The sequence below is a fragment of the Leucoraja erinacea genome, chromosome 23 (genome assembly GCF_028641065.1).
Source record: "Leucoraja erinacea ecotype New England chromosome 23, Leri_hhj_1, whole genome shotgun sequence".
Lineage (NCBI taxonomy): Eukaryota > Metazoa > Chordata > Chondrichthyes > Rajiformes > Rajidae > Leucoraja > Leucoraja erinaceus.
In genome coordinates, this window is record NC_073399.1 from 2,325,785 (window position 1) to 2,351,640 (window position 25,856).

Consider the following 25,856-nt stretch of genomic DNA (forward strand, 5'->3'; position numbering starts at 1 on the left):
CATGCCGATCACAGTGCCTCATCTAAGCCTCCCATTTGCCTGCGTTTAACACATATCCCTCTAAAGTTTCTCTATCCAAGTACCTGTCCAACTGTATTTTACCTGCCTTAACTACCTCCTCTAGCAGCTTGTTCCATATACCACCTGCCCTCTGGATGCTCCAGTAACCGCTCACACCCCGAAGACATGCTAATTTGAAGGTTACTTGGCTTCTGTAAATAGCCCCCTAGCATGGAGTGGGTGAGAAAATGGGTTAACATAGACCAAGTAATGAACAGGTGATTGATAGACAGCATGACTTAGTGGGCCGAAGGGCCTGTTTCCTTGTTGTATCTCACATAATCAATCAACACAAGGGGTGGAGGGGGAAAAACATTTTGCGCTCACAAGTAATATTGAATGATTTGGGATATAATGCATAGGCTGAGGCGTTGATTTTGCTGTTTCTACTATTGTTCTTTGCTACCAATAGAAGCTTTTTGAATACTTCAGAGAATTACCCAATTGAATAGAGTTTTGTGAAATATTTGATGCTCTGATTGTGGATTGTTTCATGGTGATCTCTTCAAAAGGCTGCATGTCATACAGAGATGCTTCCTTGTCTCTATGGGTTTTCATATTTCACCAAAACGATATCCCTCGGCTGTGACAGTATTGATCTGAACTTCATGGGATTCTCGGCTTTTATTTGCCTGCTGTTGATCTTACCGTTGCTATTCTCACATAGATGTGGATAATTTATGTCAAGGGGTATATCTGGAAGATCTATGTGTATGGCGGGTTATGCTAATAGTTAAAAGACATTTGTACAGGAAAGGTTTACAGGGATATGGGGGAAATGTGGGCGGGTGGGACTAGTGTAAATGGGACATTTACATCATGGACACTTAGTCGGCATTTGAATGACTACGGCCACCAGGTCCTGTTTCCCAGCATGGAAACGGGATGTCCATGACGACTAAGATGTCAGACAGATTCAATTTTACACTGAGTTAAAATAATCTGAATCTGACATCTTAGTCGGCATGGACAATCCTGTTTCCATGCTGGATGACTCTATGACTCCCTGAGTCTACCTGGTGGCCCTACAGTCATTCAAATGCGATGAGACTGTATACTTTCATAAGAAGTGCTGATGTCTAATTGTTCCATTTCTGGAGCAAGTTTTGATTTGATTTGAGGTTGCTGCGGTTTTGTTTACTCATTATCGGCCAAAATTATCCTTAATTCCACCAGGCGGGGAGTTTGTGTTTCTTAGAAGAGCAAAGGAAGATTGTATGAGTTCCAGAATAGGCCATGGACTCCATTCTAATTATATTAATCAGGCAGCTATCTATTTTGAGTGGCTCCTTCCATTGAGATGAATGCAAATTGACATCGCTTGTGCTTCAACTGGATATTCGCAACTCACATATCATCCAGGCTGATGAGCGGTTTAAGAAATCTAACCGTTCGGCAGTTTATGGTTATCAGCGGAATTATCTGTGCTTTGGTAATCTCGTAACCTTGTGAATTTTGCCATGTTTAATTATTTGGACATATTATTCTCCCACCCCCTCTTGCCCAGCAGCAGCTGAGGGTAACGCAAGCTTGTGTAACTGCATTTGTTCCGTGGCACAATGTTAAATGAAGTAAACAGAAGATATAGAACGTGACAAGAAGATGAAAGTATCTCATGAATGAATGATTTCATATTTTATTACCTGTTCAAGCGCAGAATATTAACATGCCCCACTGAAATGTGTTCTATTCAATGAATAGGATTCACGCCATGCCTTGTTGAATCATCGAACGGTTATTCAAGCCTTTAAAGAAATGAAGGCAGAATGGATTTAAAGGGCTACTTACTTGCACAGAAGACAGTTAGCTGTAGGATAGTGGCATGCTGTGTCTCACACAGAGTCAAGGTCATATGTATCAATGGTTTTTCTCCAGAGACAAGGCCACTCCTGTGATCTATTTTTCATGCAATAAACTCCAGTCCTTTTGTTTTGTAGCTTTGTGGTGAAATCAACCAAACTTTGGAGGATTTCTCTTTAGGTCTGATGTATTTTAGCAGATGTTTCCTGTGCATTAAATAATATTTTATACACGGATTTGAACTTGGCTGTTGGTGGCTTATTGATTATTGGTTAAATGCACATTGAGATATAGAAGTAATATATGTTATATGTTGTGAAAAATCATGATCATCGTACAAACCAATTGGTTTTATCATATCCACATGCCCTAAATCTCCTGCGTGTGAATGGTATGTGCTAATTTGGAATGTTAAGCATTCATATTATTTCCTTCATTGCAGAATTGGAAACGACATAACTTCAGAAGAATTAGCTCCCCACACATTCTACATCTCCACATGAGATACATTTCCATCTCTAAGCTGATCAGTGTCAAAACCTCTCAATTATATCCGTAAAGCTCTCATTGTATTGTTCGAGTTGACTTTAGCTTTGAGTGTGACAATCCTATCACTATTCCAGGGCAAATCAGGTGTGTGCAGAATTTACACACTTGAGAACAATCATATTTTTTGTAAGTTTCAAACTCCAGATAAATTATTGTCTCAAAAGAAATGCCTTATCTGTAATAAAATGTAGCAACTGTGGTGTGCCACCTAGTCTGATTCCGTGCGTGCATTAGTTAACTCATAGAACAGAACAGCACAACAACAGGCCCTTCGGTCCACAATGTCTGTGCCGAACATGATGCCAAAACTAACCCTTATCTACCTGCATATCATCCATATCCCTCCATCCCCTGCATATCCATGTGCCTATCCAAAAGCTCTTATATACCATTCTCATATCTGCTTCGATCACCAACCCTGGCAGCATGTTCCAGGCACTCACCACCCTCTTTATAAAAAGAGTTGCCCCACACATCTCTTTTAAACTTTACCCTTCTCACCTTCTTAATTTACACATCAATTACATAACTATCGTGATTTTTCCTCATTAACCCCATAATCTATCATCAGGAAGGCTAGATGACGTCTGTACCAATATTCACATTATTCACATGCATGGTACAAATATTAAGTCTGTATTGAACACATCATAAAATATGGTTCAGCGCGTATCTTCTGAATTATTTTCTCAGTGGTTGCACTGTTGGCTTTGAATAAGGTATCCGAACACCACTCTAAACACTTAAACAGATAATCTATGCTGACAGTAAGACATTAAATCCATCTCAGGTGAAATGCAAGTTTGCTCAGCCCCTTTTTCAAATATGTTTGTGAGACACTCATTCTGTCCTGATCACTAGTTATCTTTCACACAGCATCAGCAGCAGCAGGTTTCCTAGATCAAAACACAAAGCGCTAAAGGAACTCAGCAGGTCAGGCAGCATCTGTGGAGGGAATGAATAGGTGACATTTCAGATCGGGATCATATAACCATATAACCATATAACAATTACAGCACGGAAACAGGCCATCTCGACCCTTCTAGTCCGTGCCGAACACGTATTCTCCCCTAGTCCCATACACTTGCGTTCAGCACATATCCTTCTGCAGACTCACAGATTTCCTAAGTATTTATCTAACTTCTATTTGTTTGTCCTTAACCTGGTCCAATAAGTTACTATGAAGAAGAACTTTTTTTTCACACAGAGAGTGGTGAAACTCTGGAACTCTCTGCCACAGAGGGTAGTTGAGGCCAGTTCATTGGCTATATTTAAGCGGCAGTGTAGTTAGATGTGGCCCTTGTGGCTAAGGGTCTCAGGGAGGGTGTATCACGGAGAGAAGGCAGTACGGGATACTGTAGTTGGATGATCAGCCATGATCATATTGAATGGCGTGTGCAGGCTCGAAGGTACCCTGCCCCTAATGGCCTACTCCCGCACCCTAAGTTCTCCTGTTTTCTATGTTTTCTACCAAGAATTGTTACCCCGCTCATAGGGGGAGTCTGCATCCTGCGGGCCTTCTTGAACATGTCTGAATTTCGTCTCCCAATTTTGTTCAACCCTCGGTCCTCCTCCTCTCATCTTTTTCCTTTCTTCTCCCCACGCCACCCCCCATCAGTCTGAAGAATGGGTTTCGGCCCAAAACGTTGCCTTATTTCCTTTCGCTCCATATGTGATGCTGCTGCACCCCTGAGTTTCTCCAGCATTTTGTGTGTACCTTCAAAAATACTTCATTGGCTTTGAATATTTTTCTGATACCCAGGAGACATGAAATGCAAGAGTTTGTTTTTCTCATTCTATGGAATCCCAATAGTATCAACGCAACTGAGGGAGGAGATAAATTCAGCTGAAGGTCAGATATTATTGATGCTGATGAAAGTACAGTAAATTATCTTTGAATTGTAATAAAATGTTGGCAAGTTACGTACAGCTCCCTGACTACGAAAATAAAACTTCTATCCGTACAAAATTTGGATTAAATTTTATTGATGACCAGATGATGGAAATATTGATTAGTTGAGAAAACAAATTTACAATGCTCCATGGCAGCCTAAAAAGATGAGACCGTAGTTAGTTGCTGTTGTATATTTTCTCTAAATTTTAATGCGATTTGCATTATACGTTATGTAAAAACCTGGGACTTATTTGCTTTCTATCCTTCTGTCGAAAGCAACAGCCACAATCAATTGTCAGGTGAGGCCTGGGAGATGTGCTGTAGCATTGTGACAAAAATAAATGACTTATTTAAGTGAAATAGCAGTCTCTGGAAATAAGTTGACTTACCGAGTAAGTCTTCTATTACACGCGGCTACCCCACGTGTAGGTGCTAGGGAATTTAATTTCCTTTTGGAAATATATACGTTCATTCATATGCGTATCGTGTTCCATCAACAATTTATTTGAAATGTAAAATCCTTCAGGGGAACACTGCGGCTCACGGGTACCATCACACATCGAAAAAATCAGTGTTATTGTTAGAACAGGTCTGTTCGCACCAGAGTAAAGATCAGGAAATAATTCAACACATCATTCTAAAGGTTTAGCGCTCTACAGATAACTGAACACATCAAGGTTCATTGTGGTCTGAATCTGGGCCAAAATCCTCTTCTCGCGCCTGGCAGAAGGAGGGTTACTCGGGCCCAACTCTACAGACTATTGGATCCATTTTGATAAATGACTAGCTTGATTTGGTGCGACATTCAAATATTCAAATTCATATTCACAAAATAGGCCTCCATCACTTTTGAAATAAGAGGCCCCACTAAAACATAATAGATTTTATCAGGATCCAGAAACAATATAACACGGTTAGAAAGTTCTAGGTGTGGAATTAGGCCATTGTGGTCCACGTTGGTCTACTCCACCTTCAACATGTTGGATCATATCTTTCCATCTGCAAACTCCCCACTCTGTTCAGACTCTCTACCACCATAACCCAGACCTCACCACTAGACCTACGAGCCCTGTCATGCTGTAACATCGATCGCGCCTTAGCAAAAAGAGATCTAGATAAAGCTCCGCCTGACTTGTAATCTCCCGCTCCTGCTAGCTCCTCCTGTCATTTGTATGGACAATGTCAAATCACCACCCCGATTTCCCCTGACGTCTCTGGTCTCAAAGAAAATTTCGTCCTTCCTCATCGTCCATTTCTAAAGGTATGCCCTTTTATTTGATGAGCAATGGCGGTTCCTAGACACTCTCTCCGCCCGCTAGTGGAGAACATCATCTTCCACATTCACCTCTTAAGAATCCTGGCTCTGTCATGTTATTCTCGGTTTGGGTAAGTTTCAACTGATCCCCCCTCGGTCATGTGCGGTACTAAACCCTTAGCGGGGTACAGGCCAGTCCAATCTCCAATATACAATAGACCAGGGTATAACAAGACGTGCTAGGGTAGGCCATTCGGTACTTTCGAACAAACAGCTTCCCCTTCAGCACTCGCCATTCAATTGTGATCATGGCATTATCAGCCCCAATCAGTACCCTGTTCCGGCCTTCTCCCCCATATCGCCTGACTCTCCCCCCTATCAGGTAAGACGCCCTATCATCTAGCTCATCTTATTGATAGTACCAGAGAACCGCGACCACTCGAGGCACCGCCCTCTGGGGGTGAGGACAGAGAATTTCCACAGCGCACTCACAACTCTCTGTGAGAAAAGTGATTTTTCATCTTCTGTCTAAATGGCTTGCCATTATTCGTAACTGTGTGGACCCCTGTTCAGATAGTTATCATTACTTCTTGTTTTTTCTTGTTTTTTCGGGTCCTCCAAAACGAGGTCCAACATACCTAGAATTTAAATCCTGGAGTTCATCATATGTTGACTACGCAGCGTGCAATCCTGGGACTTTATTTGCTAGGTGTGAGTACCATTTGCTAGAGTTTACGACTTTCTGGCCAGCAGAGGACGGCTATCTCTGAAGGAGGGTGGGTTTGGTATTTCCAGGCCGCATTACGCAATGGTCATATTAAGCACCCTCCAAAGTAAGGGCTTAGCGTCTCCCTTGGGACATAATAAGAGGTACCGGTAAGGTTTGATTTACTTGTGGCACTGCAAAAGAAACGAAAAGTGGATTCCACAGCTCCTGCAAAGACAAACAGCGTGGACCACTTGCACAACCAAACCTGCCATGTATTTACTTCAGGAATTCTACGAACGTGTGCTGCTCTTGCGGAATCTGGTAAAATTGCCCTCAACTTAACATCCCCCTACCCCTCAGAGTTAATCATGTTAGTTTACCATGAATTCTATACAGCACAAGTTGACATTTTCATGAACTCAACTAACTATGAGTAGACTTAATAAAGCTGTGTTAAAAAAAACATGTCTTTGTCGATTAACTACCCTACTCCCCTTCTCCTTTCTTGCTCCACCCCTCCCCCTCCCCTCTGCCCACACCTATTTCACCGCTTCCCCCACCCCTTCCACCTGCATTCCATCCTCTAGCTTCACAATTCACATCTCTTCAATTGTTTTGTCTCACACCTCATGTCTTTGTCCAATCATCTGCCTATCAAAAACCCCTCTCATCTCAACTGTATTCACCTATTACTTGCCAGGCTTTATCCTGCCCCTCCTCTCTTCCAGTTCACCCCCCCCCCCCCCCCCATCCCCCCCCCCCCCCCCCCCCCCCCCCTCCCCCCGACCTGAAGTATCACCTATCCATATTCTCCAGGATGTTGCTTGATTCACTAAAGGGCCTGTCTCACTTGGGCGACATTTGCGCGCCATTTACTCAACATCATTTACGCGTTGTGACGTGTTGATTACTATGGCATCAGAAATTGTCTACATAACTGGATTAGGAACTTTCTCACAAATCGGAGGCAGCGGGTGGCCTGTGAAGGAAACATTTCTTTAGAAGAACAAATACTGGCAGGTATAAGGCAAGGTACGGTCCTCAGGCCACTGTTGTTCCTGACGTACATTAATGATCTACCTGAACGCATCAATTGTAAAACAAGACTCTTCGCAGATGATTGTCTTGTATATACACCTGCCACTGATGTAGAAGATATGAACTCCTTACAAGAAGACCTTAAGTCTTTGGAATTACGGCAAAACACATGGAAGATGAGCTTCAACCCAACCAAATGGTCAACTATGGTCATTTCAAACAAGAAGAAACCACCTACTGGAGACTACGTCTTCTGTGGACAAATCCTTCACCTCTTGTTCTGCCCAAAGAAAGTGAAAACCACAGCATATACAACATTGGTTAGAATCTCATGCGCCTGGGACCCATATAAAATTGGTCATATCAACAAACTAGAAGGGCTACAAAGGAACGCAGCACGTTTTTGCATCGGGAGCTACAATAGAGGTAGCTGTCCAACCTGGAGCGGGAAACGCTGGAAACAAGAAGGGCAAGGAAGAGACTAGCCATGTTGTACAAGATTCAAAATGGGATTGTGGGCATAACTGCAGATAGATACATAACATACTCAACAGAGAACGAGAAAGAGAACTGATATGCAAATAGAAACCCCATTTGCCAGGACACCTAGTGTGTAAGATAGTGTCAGTGTACGCGGTAATCGCTGGTCAGCACGGGCTTGGTGGGCCGAAGGGCCTGATTCTGCACCATATCTCTAAATCCTAATGTCTAAATGCAATCAAGCATAACTCAAGTAGAACAAGTAGAGCAAGGGGAATGAGAGAGAGAGCAGAACACTGGAGCGGACTCAATATTAGTCTGAATATTTGAATTATATTTCTCTAAACTTTCCATTCAAAGTAAACATGTCAACGCCAACCCCAACCTCAGCTCACAGATTAGATCCTGGTTCAGCTGCTTGTTTCTGCTCCAGCCGCAACTCTTAGATGACATCTCTGTAGGAGAGCGAGGAGAAATATTTGCAATAGCAAATCCCTTCTTCCAACTTTGTATCACTTCCTGGGATTTATGTTCTATCAGTCTGGATATAAATCCCAAAATTCAATTAGTTTTCCTTGCTGCTGCTGCTGCTGCACAATGCTATTGGGTTTTGGTGAGCTTGTTATCGTTTGCAACTTAAATTTATATTGCAACAGTTTTTTTTCACCTCCCTGGACACACTACCTCAGCTTTGTCCATTATTCTAGTGCAATATGTGCAATGTTCTTTCGCTTTATTTCTGCCTTCAGTTCGAACCATTTATCAGCACTGCAGACATGGATGAGCTCTGTGACAATCTCTGCAGCATTCCACTAGTGACTGTGGGTTTGTTAATAACACAGTTGCATTTGCAGACGCGTCAAAGATTGTTGCCTCAGTGATATCTGAATCTATCATAGTCTAGGCTTGGATTACCAATATCACTTTCTCAAAGAAGCACAGAATATTTGTACCCCATCGATCTGTGCTAATCCTATGGCGCTATACTTAACCTGGCCTTTCATTATACCCTCTTTCAAGATGTCTTCTAAAATGTTCCCAACAACAATTTACTGCATCTATTTCTTGGTGCACCTCGGTAAGATTGGATGTGTAGGAAGGAACTGAAGATGCTGTTTTAAACCGAAGATAGACACAAAATGCCGGAGTAACTCAACGGGATAGGCAGCATCTCTGGAGAGAAGGAATGGGTGTCGTTTCAGGTTGAAACTGGTGTTCAGACTAGAGCGAGGGGAAAGGAAAACGAGATGTATAGTTGGTGGTCTAGAGAACAAATGAATGAAAACATTTTGCGTCTATCTTCTGTAAGACTGGAGTTATTTAAGCCACTTTATATTTCTTGGGCAATGCTTCAGTTTGGTCTAACATGAGATTTTGTTGCCATCCCTTTCACCGTGTAAAATTCAGAATTTTTCAGAAATTACTCATTGCTTCTAAGTCCAAGCTCATATTTGACATTTTTTCCATTGTGCATTTGAATTTGCAAATATTACATTTTCCATGTTTGTTCCTTTCCAGAGAATGGCATTCTGGTGAAATAGACATTATGTGTTCATTTTATTTAATATTTTCTTCCCACTCTCCTCTTCAGATTTGATCGATGGGATTTCAATGTTCACTTTTGACAGATTATTAATCTCTCTGGAGTAATCCCAGCAGAATTCCATTTTCCTCACTCCAGCAACCCAATCCTACTCATTCACTGTTTTCTCTTTCCCACATATGTATTCCATTGTCTAACAAGAGGTTTTATTCCCAGCCCAGTCACAGAGTCACATTCAGAATTATTCAGCAATTACTCAGCCACTGTTACTATTTCTATCGTTTGGCCGAAAAGATAAGTTTACCTCAAATTCTTCACTTAATTTCAAATAACTGATGGTTTGACCTGTTTAGTGAACACATAAAAAATCTCAACCTTTCACGTTTCTGATATCCTTTATCACTGTCAGAGCTATTCATTATTCTATCAATACCAGGTATTCCATCTCTTCACAGATGCAATTCATATCAACTGTTTCTTTTCCAATAACAGAAATAGATTACTGTTTCTCCTTGGGATTTTCATTTACTTCAATTGCTGTTTAATACAGTCCACTGCAGGATCTTCATCACCAAAAGGCGAGTGAAAGTTTCAATTTATCTCCAGTAATATCTGTGTTCCTATAGATGGCCTTTTTCATTGGTGGCAATAAAGACCATTAGATTTCCGCGAAGAGAATTAGGCTCTGTGCTCTTATATGAAATTTGAAGGTCAGGTTATAGAATCTATTGCTTCTACCAGTAAATTCCTCAAAGCCTTAATACCTACTCATGGGATTTCTGATCTCCTTTGGGAGACAAGAGCAAGGGAGGAAAAAGGACAAATGTGGAAGGGTGGAGGGTGGGAATAAATTATTCAACAATGTTGAAAGTAGACCAGGAGAATTACTGTCGGCTTTAGACAGTAGCGACATAGTTCAAAGGGTGTCATGGTGGCACAGCAGTAAAGTTGCTGCCTCACAGCGCCAGTGACCCAGGTTTGATCCTGACTATGGGTGCTGTCTATACGTGCTAGTGTGCGGGGTGATCACTGGCCGACGTGGACTCAGTGGACCGAATGACCTGTTTTCACATTGTATCCCTAAACTAAAACACCCTTTGAACTATGTCGCTACAGTCTAAAGTCTATCTTCTGGAGAGAAGGAATAGGTGACGTTTTGGGTCAAGACCCTTCTGTGTCCCTGAACTGAAAAATTCAAGCCACAAATAATATGTTTCAGTCTCGCCATGGATAATAAAGGTCATCTTTATTTTTTTAACTTATTTCATGTTTGCTGGAACAATAGCTGTTCACATGGTTTATCTTATCAGTTGACTGGTCCAATCAAGATCTAATCAGTCAATCTCAATCTAAAATCTCGGAAAATAACACATCTCTTCTTGGGCAGAACTATAGTTTCAAATCCGTCCATTGATCCTGCTGTTCTTCCCAGTAAATTTCCAAGGAAGGTTGTCGCTGGTTGTTGTCCACAGTGCATTGTGCAGTTAACTGAGAAAGTGCCGCCAGCATTTGGAAAGTTATGTTGGGGGGGAGAAGATGGTGGAGGGTGGCGCTGGTGGTAATGAAGGAAGATTGGAGTCAAAGGAAATATGATTTCACTATGAGACCAGGCCCATGTGAGAGTGCTAGCTTCGTGACTTCTCAAAGAATATAGGACAAAATAAAGCCTTGGAGAGGTCGAGGCAATCAGCCGGAAGAAGGATCTCGGCTCGAAATGTCACCCATCCATGTCCTCCACAGATACTGCCTAACCAATTGAGTTACTTCAGCATTTTGTAATTTATTAAAGATGATGAACACCTTGGATTTAAAGTTGACACATAACGGGACAACGTTCATATTCTTTTGCAGTGCTGTCCAGCTAATCCACTGTTGTCTCAAAATGCTGAAGCCTCTGGGATACGTATCCTTGATTGCGTGAATATTCCTTGTGTATCACAGTGTACTGGTCCACTAGCATTTAACGCCATCGGAACCTGATTTGATTCTGCTAGTTTTTATTCGAAAAAGATTTCTGACAGATTATTCCTGCAAGCTGGATTGATTTATGACGAAAGATATCTTGGTCATATAAACCATACTTCAGATGTTGGAAACAGTCACATCTGGTATCAGTGATCCGGAGGTAGGTCGCCTACGCATGATGCTGCTTAATGCTTCAACCTTGGCTCACATCAGTCATGCATCGCCTGACATCATCTGGTCTACAGTGGTTCCTCTTGTCTTTACCTATGGAGAGTTGTGCACGCAGCCCAGACCATCACACAAACCAACCTCCCTTCCATTGACTCCATCTACACTTCACACTGCCTCGGCAAGGCCACCAGCATAATCGAGGATGGGTCTCACACAGCCCACTCCCTCTGCACCCCTCTCCAATCAAGCAAGAGGTACAGAAGTGTGAAAGCTCATACCTCCAGATTCAGGGACAATTTCCTCCCGGCTGTTATCAGGCAATTGAACCATTCGATCAGTCCTGCACTGCTATCTACCCTATTGGAGACCCTCGGACTATCTTTGATCGGACTTTACTGGGCTTTGTCTTGCACTAAACATAGTCTTTCATGTATAGTCTTTCCGCTGACTGGTTAGCACGCAGCAAAAGCTTTTTACTGTACCTTGGTACATGTGATGATAAACTAAACAACTATTTGCTAATGGAACGACCCACCCTGCAGTAAGGTGCGTGAATTAAAAATCTCGTAAAGGAACAGCAATATTTAGCCTACAACATCTGCTAGCACTTTGTCCAACGCGTCACATTTGTCCACAGTCATCGTTGATAATAATTATAGCATCTCTACATTAGGCAACATATGGGCCTGTCCCACTTAGGCAACTTTTTCGGTGACTGCTGGAGACTAGGCAGTCGCCACATAGTTCGCGGGTGGTTGCCGGGGAAGTCACCTTCATGGTCGTGAGGAGTTCCCGCTTTCTGGGAACTAGTCGCGACCTCATTATGGTTGCCCGTGAATTTTTTTAACATGATGAAAAATTAGCGGTGACTAGAATGAAGCCAGGAGGTCCTAGTGGGTTGTCAGGAGGTCGAAGGTTGTCGGATGTACTGGTAGGTTGTAGCTGGTGCTGACTGGTGAATTTCATTGGCACATTGGGAAAGAAAAGATAAGCAGTAGTTTTCAGAACCAAGGATAACCAACCGGTAATGTTGAATGGCCGCCGAGCTTCACAGCCTGACTTCTTAAACGTAATTCCTCAAACTGCGGAGCATCTTGGACAATACAGCTCACCCCCTCCATGACCGACTGGTCAACCTGAGAAGTACCTTCAGCAACAGACTGGTTCCACCAAGATGTAGCACAGAATGCCACAGGGGATCCTTCTTCCTTGGGGCTATCAATCTACAACTCCTCCCCCTTCTGTAATGGGGTAGACTGACTCCCCTCTCCCCCATGCCCCCACCCCATCTCCCCAAATCTTTGCACATCCCCAATCCTTTGCACTCATTATTTTGATTTCATGTTTCATGGATGTTGTTTTTCAGATCAATTTCCCTCCTGGGATTTATCGTATTTATCGTATCGTAATAGGAGCAGACTTAGACTATTTTGCCTATCGAGTCTACTCCACTGTTCAATCACGGCTGATCTATCTTTCCCTCTAAACCCCATTCTACTGCCTCCACCCGACACCCGTATTAATCAAGAATCTGTTAGTCTCCGCATTAAAAATACACAATGGCCTCCACAGCAGTCCGTGGCAATGAATTCCACTGATTCACCACCCTCTGACTAAAGAAATTCCTCCTCATCTCCTTTCTAAAGGTACGTTCTTTTATTCTGAGGTTGTGCCCTCTGGTCCTAGACTCTCCACTAGTGGAAACTAGTGTTCACCTTAGATAGATTAGATTAGATTACATTTTATTTGTTGTCATTTGAACCCAGAAGTTCAAAAGAAATTTAGTTTCTGCAGTCATTCAAACAAGAAGGAGGAGTGAGGAGATGCTGGGTGGACTCACTGTGGTGGATGTTAATGTGTGTTTATTGTTGTTTTATTGTATGGTATTATATGTATGACTGCTGCAATTTCGTTCAGACTTCGGTCTGAATGACAATAAAAGGCTATCTATCAAAGAGGAAGAACCAAGACACAACACAATTTACACAAACATCCATCACAGTGAATCTCCTCTTCACTGTGATGGAAGGCAAAGTCTTATCTCTCCCTTGCTCTACCCCTTTCTCCTCCCGATGTCAAAGTCAAAGCCCCCGGCGGGCGATGGTAAATAAGTCCCGCGGCCATTAAAGCCGCGCCGGGCGATGCAAGGCCACGCTCCGGGTCTTGATGTTGGAGCCCCCGGCGGGCGTTGGCAAGTCCCGCGGCAATTTGAAGTCGCGCCGGGCGATGTAAGGCCCTGCTCCGGGTCATCCTCAACCCCGCAACTCATGCGGGTGAAGTCGCCGTCGCGGAAGCTCCGACAAGCGGTCTCCCACCAGGGACTGTCTGGATCATTGAACGGTTTCCCACCGAGAGTCAATCTATAAGAATATCCGCAGTCGGTCTTCTCCAAAGCATCGCACTGAGTGGTTCCTGCAAATGCCCTTTCATTTTAGATTTAGCTTTCAGAATGTAACATGCTTTGCTGTGCACTGCTATTATGGGTTGAATTATTGTACACAAAGCTCTCCTTCAAGCAGTGCCAGCGGTTTTAATAAATAATTAAACTGTTCTTTTGACTTTCGGATTTTGAATTCCCTGAACTTCAGAATAGATTGAAGTGGCTGAAAACGGCTGTAAATCATTAATAATCTACTCTTGCAGTCTTGATCCAACCCACAATCTTATAACCATGAGCACATTAACTGTAAATAAAAGAAACCTTTGTGTCTTGCCAAAAGCAGCCAGCTTTAGTACAACATCGCTATAGATTTCAAACATACAAATAGATGCATGTATGGTGACAATCTCAAAAGAAATGCAATGCTGTAACATTCAGGCCATAAGCCACACTGTTTATATGTCTGTTCTTTCAAAGAGCCCGAACAGGCTCAATGGGCCTAAAGACCTCTTTCCGTGCTGTACGATAGGGGTTTTTATTTGTCCAATTTGCAGTGCAGTAAATTTACAAATGAGGCCTTGACACAGAATTGTGCTCTAAATAAGGCTTTGTCACGGAACAAATAAATGCTCATCTTCATATTTTTTACAAAGAGAGCCATTCTCATATCAGAAAGCCTGACAACTATTTTTTAATGCTTAGCTCATAACTTTTTTAGGGCATTAGAAGGAACTGATGTGGTGGATAGAGAGAAAGTCTGATGGAGGGACTCGACCCAAAACATCACCTATTCCTTTTCTCCAGAGATGCTGTCTGACCTGTGACTTTTTGTGTCTATCTTTGGTTTAAACCGGCATCTGCAGTTCCTTCCGACACAATATACACAGTTTTCACTGTTTGGTGGCCACAACCTTACAGTAGTGAGGCATTGTAAAAAATCTGGAACTCGCTTCCTTGTGACAATTAAATGTTAAGATGATCATTTAAATATATAATAGTTAAGATATTGTAGCGGCACCTAGTGGTGGGGGTGGAGAGGTCAGAACCCTCATCATTGGTCGGTTCGGTCACGTGACCGCGGGGGTCCATTCGCGGGCTTTTAGGGTGGGTCAGTTAGTCAGCGCTCCTCCCAGCAACAGGAGCTATTATTGTTAGTTCAGTCAGACATGCGTACTTCACGAGTTTTGTTTCATTTTTATTGAAGATAAAAATCATTTTGCTCGATCTGTGTAGCCTCGCTATATTTGGTGACCCCGACGATCCGAACATTTTTCGGATTTCTTCTCGCCATGTACGCCGACAAGAACTTTGTTTGCATTAAACAAATCTATTGGAGGACATGGAGAAAAGAACAATGTTAGGGTACACGGTATAACTCGGGTTAATGCCACACATTACTGCAGCTGATGCCTCACAGCCCCAGAGATCTAGGTTCGATACTGACCTCGGGTGCTGTCAGCGTTGAGTTTGCACCTTCTCCCTGTAACTGCGTGGGATTTCTCTCGATCTCCGGATTCCTCCAACATCTCAAAGATGTGCAGGCTTGTAGGTTATTTTGTCTCAGTAAATTGCCCCTAGTGCATAGGGAGTGGATGAGAAAGTGGGATAGCATTAAACTGGTACGAATGGGGTAATGGATGGTCAGCATGGACTCGATGGGCCAAAGGGCCTGTTTCTTTACTATAACTAACCTAAACTAAAGCTACACAGACCAAACACAGACAATAAAGGATCTATCTATCTATCTATCTATCTATCTATCTATCTATCTATCTATCTATCTATCTATCTATCTATCTCTCTATCTCTCTATCTATCTATCTATCTATCTATCTATCTATCTATCTATCTATATCTCTATCTCTCTATCTATCTATCTATCTATCTATCTATCTATCTATCTATCTATCTATCTATCTATCTATCTATATCTATCTATCCCTGGAATATGACAATGTTTTGGTCTCCTTATTTAACAATGGATTTACGGAAATGGGAGAATGGAGAACAAAGAAATGACACAACAATTATACAAATACTTTGGTAGACACAAAATGTTGGAGTAACTCAGCGAGACAGGCAGCATCGCTGGAGAGAGGGAATGGGTGGCGTTTCAGGTAGAGACCCTTCCTCAGACTGATCTTCAATGGTTTGTTGTTCGCTGGAGTGCTCATCTGGTTTGTAGTGGGCAATTGAGATATCAGGACTTATATTAGAAACATAGAAAAAGGTGCAAATACATTCTGTCTTCATGAACGAAGTAGACAACTAACCTTCTAGAAATGCCAGGATAGAAAGTATCGAAAAGGAATTAAAGGAAAGTAGATTTAGTGAAAATATATTGCTAGAGTAATTAACGGGACTGGAATCCATGGGCTGGAAGTCTCTGGTAATTCGTATCCCAAAATAACAATAGTGGAAGCCATGGAAACATGGAGGTTGCGTTGTTTGTCATCTTGCAAAACTCTACAGATTATGGAACAGTTCCTGCAGATTGTGGCGTGGTGAATGTCACCAAACTACTTTGTGGAAGGAGTAGCGAGAAGACAAAGAAGTAGAGGCTGGTTAGTGTTACATCAGCACAATGGAAAATGTTAGTAGACATGAAAACAAGACACTTTTCGGAGGATTTATTCATATTAGGTAAAACGTGGACCTTTGGGGAATGTCAACATTGTGTGGGGAAGAATGAATTTTATTGAGATTTTTGAGGAAGTGATGAAGATGAGTGATGATTGTCGGACCGTGGATGCTGTCGGCATGGATTTTAGTAAAGAATTTAACAAGGTATCTCATGATAGACTAGTCCAGAAGATTAAGCCACATGCGATCCATGGTGAATTGGTAAATTGGATACAAAATTGGCTTGGCCACAGAAAATAAAGTTATCGAGTCATAAAGCATGAAAACAGGCCTTTCAGCCCAACTTGACCATGCCGACCAAGATGCCCCATCTACACTAGTTCCACCTGCCTGCCGCTTGGCCCATATCCCTCTGAACACTTCTTATCCATGTACTTGTCCAAATGTCTTTTAAATGTTCGTATAGTAAAAGTTATACATAGAAGACCCTTCTTCAGACTGAACAGAGGTAATAACTTCACACCATCTGCATTGCAATTGGACTCCTCTTAGAAATCAGTCAGCAATAACTCAGTGTTGATCTGCTTCCCCTGCTGGTATGAAAATCAGGAGTGGCGAAGTATTGTTTCAAGACCCAAGACCCAACATCTCCATCTGGGAGGAGTAAGTCTGTTACTGGGGTAAACATCACCCCTCTGCCTCTCCGATTCGCTCCAATAGCCTCTGCGGAGATGTGATTTGGGAGGTTTTGCTGGGGGAACAATAGTCCTGACATTGAAGCCACGTTTTAGGAGAGCTGACTGGAGCTGAGGACTGAAAGCAATTCTCTTCAATCAAAGTCCTCCTTGCTATTTGTGCCCACCAAATGGCCAGTGCCTTGTCATCTGTAAAGTGCCTTGAGGCAAACTTGTGGCCGATGCTACAAGTCTACGCAGAGAGGAATACAGTTTACATGGATTACAGGCATACATTAGGCTGGCACAGTGGACCAGCGGTAGAGTTGCTGCCTTACAGTGTCAGAGACCCGGGTTCAATCCTGACTATGGGTACTGTACATTCTCCCCGTGGGTGTATAGGTTCGGTTTCTTCCCACACTCCAAAGATGTACAGGTTTGTAGGTTAATTGGCTTGGATTAAATTGTAAAACATGTCCGTCGTGGGTAGGATAGTGTTAGTGTCGGGGGGTGGTCACTGGTCAGCATGGACTTTTCACTACTGTATCACTAAAACTAAAATATAAAATAGCAGTTCGTACATTCTAGCATTTGTTGTACTCATTACTGGCTAACGTAAATTTAAACCAAGTATATTTGTGATTGAAACACATAGTTGCACTGAACCAAATCATGTCATTAATTTACAGTGTAAAATGTAATGATGCCAAAACATGTATCATTTATAAGACACAGCCCAGCTATTTTATTTTATGAATGCTCACAGCAAATAGAAAATGGCCAGTGTGTCTCACAGCCAACCACATGAAATCAATACTGTGAACAATCAGTGTTTTTTTGGAAAACATTCAGCTATTTACGTTTGAATTTAAGTTACCAAGTGAAAATTAGAGGGTTGTGATGCAAAGACGTGCAAATTGGATATATTTTAATTCCGACTTTTCTGAAGTCTTGTTCAGGTCTCGAAATACCTTGGCAGATTTATGAAGACTCAATTAGGATTGAGCTGAAGTGAGTGCATTGTGTGAATAATTGGGTTCCCTTACGAACGGACTTGCGTTTTAATTTGTCTTTATCTCAGGATTGAAGATTGATTTAATTTGGGGAAAATAAAGGATAATTGCAAATGGAACTAGTTTGGAATGGAAGAGAGTAATCAATCTTGTGGCTGCCATTATTTATATTGGGTGTAAATGATTTGGGAAATAGGGGCAGGATGAAAAAAGAGTGCAAACAGGGAACTAAAGTTCCAAGCCCAGGGGAAGGGGTGCAGGATGGAACTACCGAGATGAAAACATAAATCAGAAACTGAGGTGAATTATTATTGGGAATGACTTTCCAATATTATTGCTTAATAGTTTAGTTTAGAGATACAACGTAGAAACTTCAGCTCACCGTGTCCGCGCCCACCAGCAATTGCTGTAAACTGGTTCTATACAACACACCAGGGAAAATTTACAGAAATTAATTCCCCTCTAAAACTCCACGTCTTTGGAATTTGGGAGGAAACCGGAGCATCTGTGGAAAACCCACACGGTCACAGGGAGAATGTACAAACTCCGTACAGGAGCACCCGTAGTCAGGATCTGGTACTCTTCAGCAGCAACCCTACTGCTGCACCACTGTGTTGCCCGTGATTTCAAAGGGGAAATCAACAAGGTATGATGAGCAAGCGCTGTCTGCGGAGGGCGCTCAGCATCGCCAAGGACTGCTCTCACCCCAACCATGGACTGTTTACCCTCCTACCATCCGGGAGGCGCTACAGGTCTCTCCGTTGCCGAACCAGCAGGTCAAGGAACAGCTTCTTTCCGGCGGCTGTCACTCTACTCAACAACGTACCTCGGTGACTGCAAATCACCACCCCCCCCCCCGGACACTTATTATTATTTATTCAAATCGTTTGCTATGTCGCTCTTCCAGGGAGATGCTAAATGCATTTTGTTGTCTCTGTACTGTACACTGACTCTGACAATTAAATTTGAAATTGAAATTGAATCTGAGTATCTCGCATGAACTGTGAGCGAAAAGGGAATTTCATTGCATCTAGGTACATTGGACAATAACATTTACATTGAACTATGAAACTAAATTTTATTTTGATCATATTAGAACAGGGTTTAGTGAGTTGTTTCACAAATGAGCACAAGTAAAAGTCTAATAATTTTATAAAATGCAAATTTATATTTCCACAGAAACCTGATGCCGAAAACACTCGATGGGCAAGTCACCATGGAGAAAACCCCTAGTTATTTTGTCACCAAGGAATCAGCTGCCCGAATCTACGCAATGTCGAAGGATGCCAAACTAATACTGGTGGTCCGGGACCCTGTCACCCGAGCTATCTCTGACTACACACAAGCTCTCTCAAAGAAACCCAACATACCCAGTTTTGAGAGTTTGGTCTTCAAAAACAGGACTTCGGGTTTAATTGATACCTCCTGGAATGCTATCCAGATTGGTATTTATGCCAAGCACCTGGAGAATTGGCTTCTATATTTCCCAATGGGACAAATCTTGTTTGTGAGTGGCGAGAGGCTAATCAATGACCCAGCCAGAGAACTGGGCAAAGTACAAGACTTCCTGGGTCTGAAGAGGATCATCACAGACAAACATTTTTACTTCAACAAGACAAAGGGCTTCCTCTGCTTGAAGAAGCCGGAGGGGAGCAGTAAGCCCCATTGCCTGGGCAAGACTAAGGGCAGAACTCATCCCAACATTGACCCAGAGGTCATTCGAAGGCTGAGAGACTTCTACAGGCCTTTCAACATGAAGTTTTACCAAATGACAGGACAGAACTTTGGCTGGGATAACTGAAATGTTAAAAATGTAAGATATTCACCACAGGACTATAAATAATAAAATAATTGGAAAAAAATGAGAGACATTCTGATAAATTTAAGCAGAAATCTGTTGCAAGCGAGAATGCTTTATCCTTTTGTTCAAAGGTCGATTTTTCCTGAATTATTTATTTAAACCAATAGTCACATATTAAACGAGAATATAGAATGAGCAATTTAGACCTTTGCGTTAGAGTTCAGTTTAACATAATTATTTAGAGGTTTAGACATTTATCTCAAAACTACCAAAATCTTGTTATTTTTACAGAATTGCAAATTCTTTGTGTTACGTTAATATTTTATTCACAGATTTCTTTACCTAACGGTGCTACTTCTGTACTGGATTATTTCTTTTACCTCATTTATGAGTTTTTAAAAAGCACACATTTAATAAAATTTACGGGTATTTATAAAAATATCATTTGTAATCAGCAGTCTCTACGTCCCTGTGATGAGGTGGAAGATTATGCATCTGGTATTTATTCCGTTTTTTGAGTTAACTCAAGGAAAATCTAGTGAGTAGAAATGACATGTCAAACGTAATCTCTCTTGATCGGAAGAAATATATGTGTTCAATTTTCAGCATGTGTATGTATGTATGTGCCCCAAATATATTTACCTTAACTTTCCGTAAAATGAATTTAATATATTTATACAAATTGTGAGGTCAGAATATGAAGAACATCAGTTTTAATTTTGTCGAACAAGGCAATGTATTTGTAACTCAGAGATACAAACAATAATCAATTGCATGTCCTAAATCACAACAGGTATTAGCTGTGTATTGTAGCCCATTTCTGAAAGATGAATTTGTTGTAACCAGAAGAACAATATTACAGAAGTGGATTGCAGTGACAGACACCAACATATTACTCATTTGGCCGATACACCCGAAAACTAATTTCTAGACAATTTTATTTAGTGGGATAAATAAAAAACTGATTAATGTTTTAGTGGAATCTATTAACCTTGTGGAATTTCTGCTGTTCCCAAATAAGCTGCATTTTTGTGTCAGGTTCGCAGCCCATGTAAACTAATAGAGTTGCCAGAATAATCACCAATGCCTTAGGCATGTTATTGCTTTCATCCTAACATTGCTTACTCATTTCTAGTTGCCCCACTGATATTGCTGACAGGTTGAACATAAATTCTTTATGATTGCTGGGGTATGGAGATAAGGTTCGATACAATAGAAAGAAGTGCAGATTTTAGGGGTGAGCGACATTCTAAGATGCCCTGTCACTGGTCATCCCTTTCCTCGATACTAGACATTTATTTGTCATGAAGATGAAGGCTGATTTCTATTTATAGAGCACACCATAGCTGTCACATGAATGATATCCAGGATTTAAAGGTCTGTGGAATTTTAGATGCAATTAGACCTGCGAGCTTGATGATCCCCGAATAAGAGATATTTGACATAAGGTACAGCATCTGATTTTCTACTTAATATGTTACATGTTACTTTCAGCAACCCTGAGGCACTGCACATCCAACTCAATACCACATCAACTGCACAGAGCAATCAAGTCAAATAGTTGCTTCTGCAAAAGAAGTCAAAATATTATTTATTTGGACAATATTACTTTCTCCCTTTGCCCTTCAATGTTAATTTTTTTTTGTTCTAGTTTAGAGATATACAGCGGAAACAGGCCCTTTGGCCCACTGAGTCCACACTGACCAGTGACCCCCTCACATTAATACCACCCTACACGCACGAGGGACAATTTACTTTTATACCAAGCCAATTATCCTACAAAGCTGTACGTCTTTGGATTGTGGGAGGAAACCGTGGTTCTCGAAGAAAGCCGACGCAGGTCACAGGGAGAACGTGCAAACTCCGTACAGACAGCGGCAGTAGTCGGGATCAAACCCGGGTCTCTGGCGCTGTAAGGCAGCAACTTTACCACTGCGCCGCCGTGCAACCCTTTTCTGTAGAAATATAAAGATATCGATTGTCAGATGCATCGTTTGAAATAGCATAAAGCATAAAGAGGCAGTTTCTCTTGTCATTCTCTCATAATAACCTTGGGAACCGATCACACCTCGATAACCATGAGTAACATTTCTGCTTTGAGTGAAATTAGTGAGCGCCCAGTTTTGGAAATGCTTTTTTCCCCCTAGATTAGCTCAAATTTCCTTACAAATCACCAAATGCAAACACTGCCACGACCCAGCACAGTTGGGCAGTGTTTGAAAGTGTATGTTTTCTTTTAATAATCCTTTGATATATTTGAGTGTGGCAACGTTGTGTGTTTTGGAAACGGGTTTATCATAAGAAATAATCATTTTAATTGGAGCGGCCAATCCAAGAGTAATTTTGATTATAAATAAGTGAAAACAAATTTTCTAAATAACTACAATGAAACATTCTTTGATTACATTACTCTGCAACACGGATAAATTAAAAGTTAACACAAGTTTGAAGAAGGGTCTCGACCCGAAATGTCACCCATTCCTCTTGTCCAGAGATGCTGCCTGTCCTGCTGTGTTACTCTAGCTTTTTGTGTCCATCTACAAGATTTTAATTCATGCTTATTAATGCCCTTAAAGCTCAAAAAATGTAACTTAACATTTCTGGCCTATGGACACAATGAGCGAAGACTCACAATGGTGATGGATTCAAGCAGGGGCTGTGCATCTTTATGGACTTTAAAATAAATAAAGCGATGAATCACTGAAACACATTTTGCACAGAGTATAATATATTTGAGATTATTTGATCATTTATGCTGGTTCGGTGGATTTCCCACAAATTTTTAAAAACAGCGTTCTTAACTTTGATTACATTGAGGAACTGGCCATAGTTAAGGGCCTGTCCCACCTTCACGACCTAATTCACCACCTTTTTTACTCGTGGACATTTTTCGTCAGGCTAGAAAAACGGCCCGACCTACTTGATGCCACGAGAACCTACGTCTAGCATCACGACCTACCTACGACCTACCTACAACCTACCTACGACCTGCGTGTGTGAGGGTGTGGTAGTGCAGTATGTACAAATGACTGGTGTGATGGCAGTTCCATGGAGGTTGCTGGTAGCTGAATGTTGAAGGTAGTTAACTGATGCAGCTTCTGGTCAAATATCTATCTATCTATCTATCTTCTATTATTATATAAAACTCTGTGGCTGCCGCCTGCCGTCCGTCCGTCCGGCTGCCTTTCTGCCTTTTGATTCGTTGACGGCTGCTCCTTCCTATGAGCTTCCAACACACTTCAAAAGAAAATTGCAAGACAGGAACACGCTGAACTTTTCACCTCAATGGGATATCACAGCAAGTGCTTCAACAGGAGGGGGAGGGCCAATTGGTATTGCAATTGGAACTGCTGCAGCAGGCAGGGGAGGTGCAATTGGAGTTTTTTTTTAATTCACTGCTGAGGGAGGCAGGGGAGTGCTGGAATCTTACATTTGGGAACGGGTTCAGTTCCGTTGGAGGAGACGGGTGCATGGTGGAATATTGGGTTGGGGGATCTCACCATTGGGGGAGCAGACCCAACGGGTCTGCACTTGTGTAATATAAAGATAGATACTGCATTCTTGGCTATTCCCATCATATGATTGACGTTCTTGCATCACAGCCGGGAGACCATATAACCATATAACAATTACAGCACGGAAACAGGCCATCTCGGCCCTACAAGTCCGTGCCAAACAACTTTTTTCCCTTAGTCCCACCTGCCTGCACTCATACCATAACCCTCCATTCCCTTCTCATCCATATGCCTATCCGATTTATTTTTAAATGATACCAATGAACCTGCCGACACCACTTCCACTGGAAGCTCATTCCACACCGCTACCACTCTCTGAGTAAAGAAGTTCCCCCTCATGTTACCCCTAAACTTCTGTCCCTTAATTCTGAAGTCATGTCCTCTTGTTTGAATCTTCCCTAATCTCAAAGGGAAAAGCTTGTCCACATCAACTCTGTCTATCCCTCTCATCATTTTAAAGACCTCTATCAAGCCCCCCTTAACCTTCTGCGCTCCAGAGAATAAAGACCTAACTTGTTCAACCTTTCTCTGTAACTTAGTTGTTGAAACCCAGGCAACATTCTAGTAAATCTCCTCTGTACTCTCTAATCCAATAGACAATAGGTTTTGTTGAAGGTCTGAGGCCTTAATCTTCAGATGCCCTTGAGCGTCGATCTACGTGTCTATTGACACATTTTCAAATTTACGAGTGTCTACATGTTTATTGCTGCCACACACAATATTAAGATAAACTTTATTTAATTAATTGATCTGGAATGAACATCACTAGCAACGTCAATATTTATTGTCCATGGTAACTGTCTTTGAGAAGGTGATGGCGAACCACATTCTGCAACCACTGCAGTCCATCCTATCCAATATACAATACAAATGGTGGCCGATTGGGAAAGGGGGAGATGCAGCGAGACCTGGGTGTCATGGTACACCAGTCATTGAAGGTAGGCATGCAGGTGCAGCAGGCAGTAAAGAAAGTGAATGGTATGTTAGCTTTCATTGCAAAAGGATTTGAGTATAGGAGCAGAGAGGTTCTACTGCAGTTGTACAGGGTCTTGGTGAGACCACACCTGGAGTATTGCGTACAGTTTTGGTCTCCAAATCTGAGGAAGGACATTATTGCCATAGAGGGAGTGCAGAGACGGTTCACCAGACTGATTCCTGGGATGTCAGGACTGTCTTATGAAGAAAGACTGGATAGACTTGGTTTATACTCTCTAGAATTTAGAAGATTGAGAGGATATCTTATAGAAACTTACAAAATTCTTAAGGGGTTGGACAGGCTGTTGCAGGAAGATGCCCGATGTTAGGGAAGTCCAGGACAAGGGGTCACAGCTTTGAGATGAGAAGAACAGTTTTTTCACGCAAAGAGTGGTATCTCTGGAAGAGGCACAGAGGGTAGTTGAGGCTTAATATATTTAAGGGGGAGTTAGATGTGGCCCTTGTGGCTAAGGGGATCAGGGGGTATGGAGAGAAGGCAGGTACGGGATACTGAGTTGGATGATCAGCCATGATCATATTGAATGGCGGTGCAGGCTCGAAGGGCCGAATGGCCTACTCCTGCACCTAATTTCTATGTTTCTATGTTTCTATGTTACAATACCGTTTATTGTCATTTGGTTTCTGCAGTCATACAACAAGAAAAGAACCAAGACAACAACCAGCTTACACAAACATGAAAGCATTCCCACAATATTGTTGGAACGCTGTTGAGATTCTGCTTGTGTCAGTTGCTATTCACAGAGGCAAGTCGTGCTTAATGAACTGTGTCCTATTTTAAGGACCTTTCAAATATCTGATCTGCCATTCTTTATGCTCCTAGTTTAGAGTTTAGAGATACAGCGCAGAAACAGGCCCTTTGGCCCACTGAGTCTGGGCCTACCAGCGATCCCCGCACACCAACACTATCCTACACAGGAGTAGGAACTATTTACAATTTTACCGAACCCAAGTAACCTACAAGCCTGGACGTATTTGGAGTGTGGGAGGAAACGGGAGCTCCCGGAGAAAACACACGCAGGTTACAAGGAAAATGTACAATTTCCATACAGACAGAACCAGTAGTCAGGATCGAACCTGGGTCTCTGGCGCTGTAAGGCAGCAACAGTATCGCTGCGCCACCGTGCCACCGTGCCACCATCAATGCAATGCCACTCTTGACTGCTGTCTTTGGCTGATGAATCAACAATTAATTTGTTACTGTTACCTGGGTATTTGGAAGATGACGGATGAATAAACACACAGAAAGGGCATCTGAAACCTTCCCTTTTAAACAACGGGTTTCGGACCGAAACCTTGCCTATTTCCCTCGCTCCATAAATGCTGCTGCACCCGCTGAGTTTCTCCAGCTTTTTTTTGTGTACCTTCGATTTTCCAGCATCTGCAGTTCCTTCTTAAATACTTCCCTGTGGTTTTGATTATCTAGTATTTAT

The 25,856-nt window shown here is 42.1% G+C and overlaps 1 protein-coding gene across 1 annotated transcript in view; it reads left to right on the plus strand.

The window, feature by feature from the left end:
- Nucleotides 1–19,947, plus strand: part of LOC129708103 (heparan sulfate glucosamine 3-O-sulfotransferase 3A1-like) — a 104,381-nt gene extending 84,434 nt beyond the window's left edge. The window contains exon 2 of the mRNA XM_055653663.1: nucleotides 19,294–19,947. Coding sequence (XP_055509638.1) covers nucleotides 19,294–19,915 — 622 coding nt within the window. The 3' untranslated portion in view covers nucleotides 19,916–19,947. The remainder of the gene's footprint in view (nucleotides 1–19,293) is intronic.
- The last annotated feature ends 5,909 nt before the right edge of the window (nucleotides 19,948–25,856 follow it).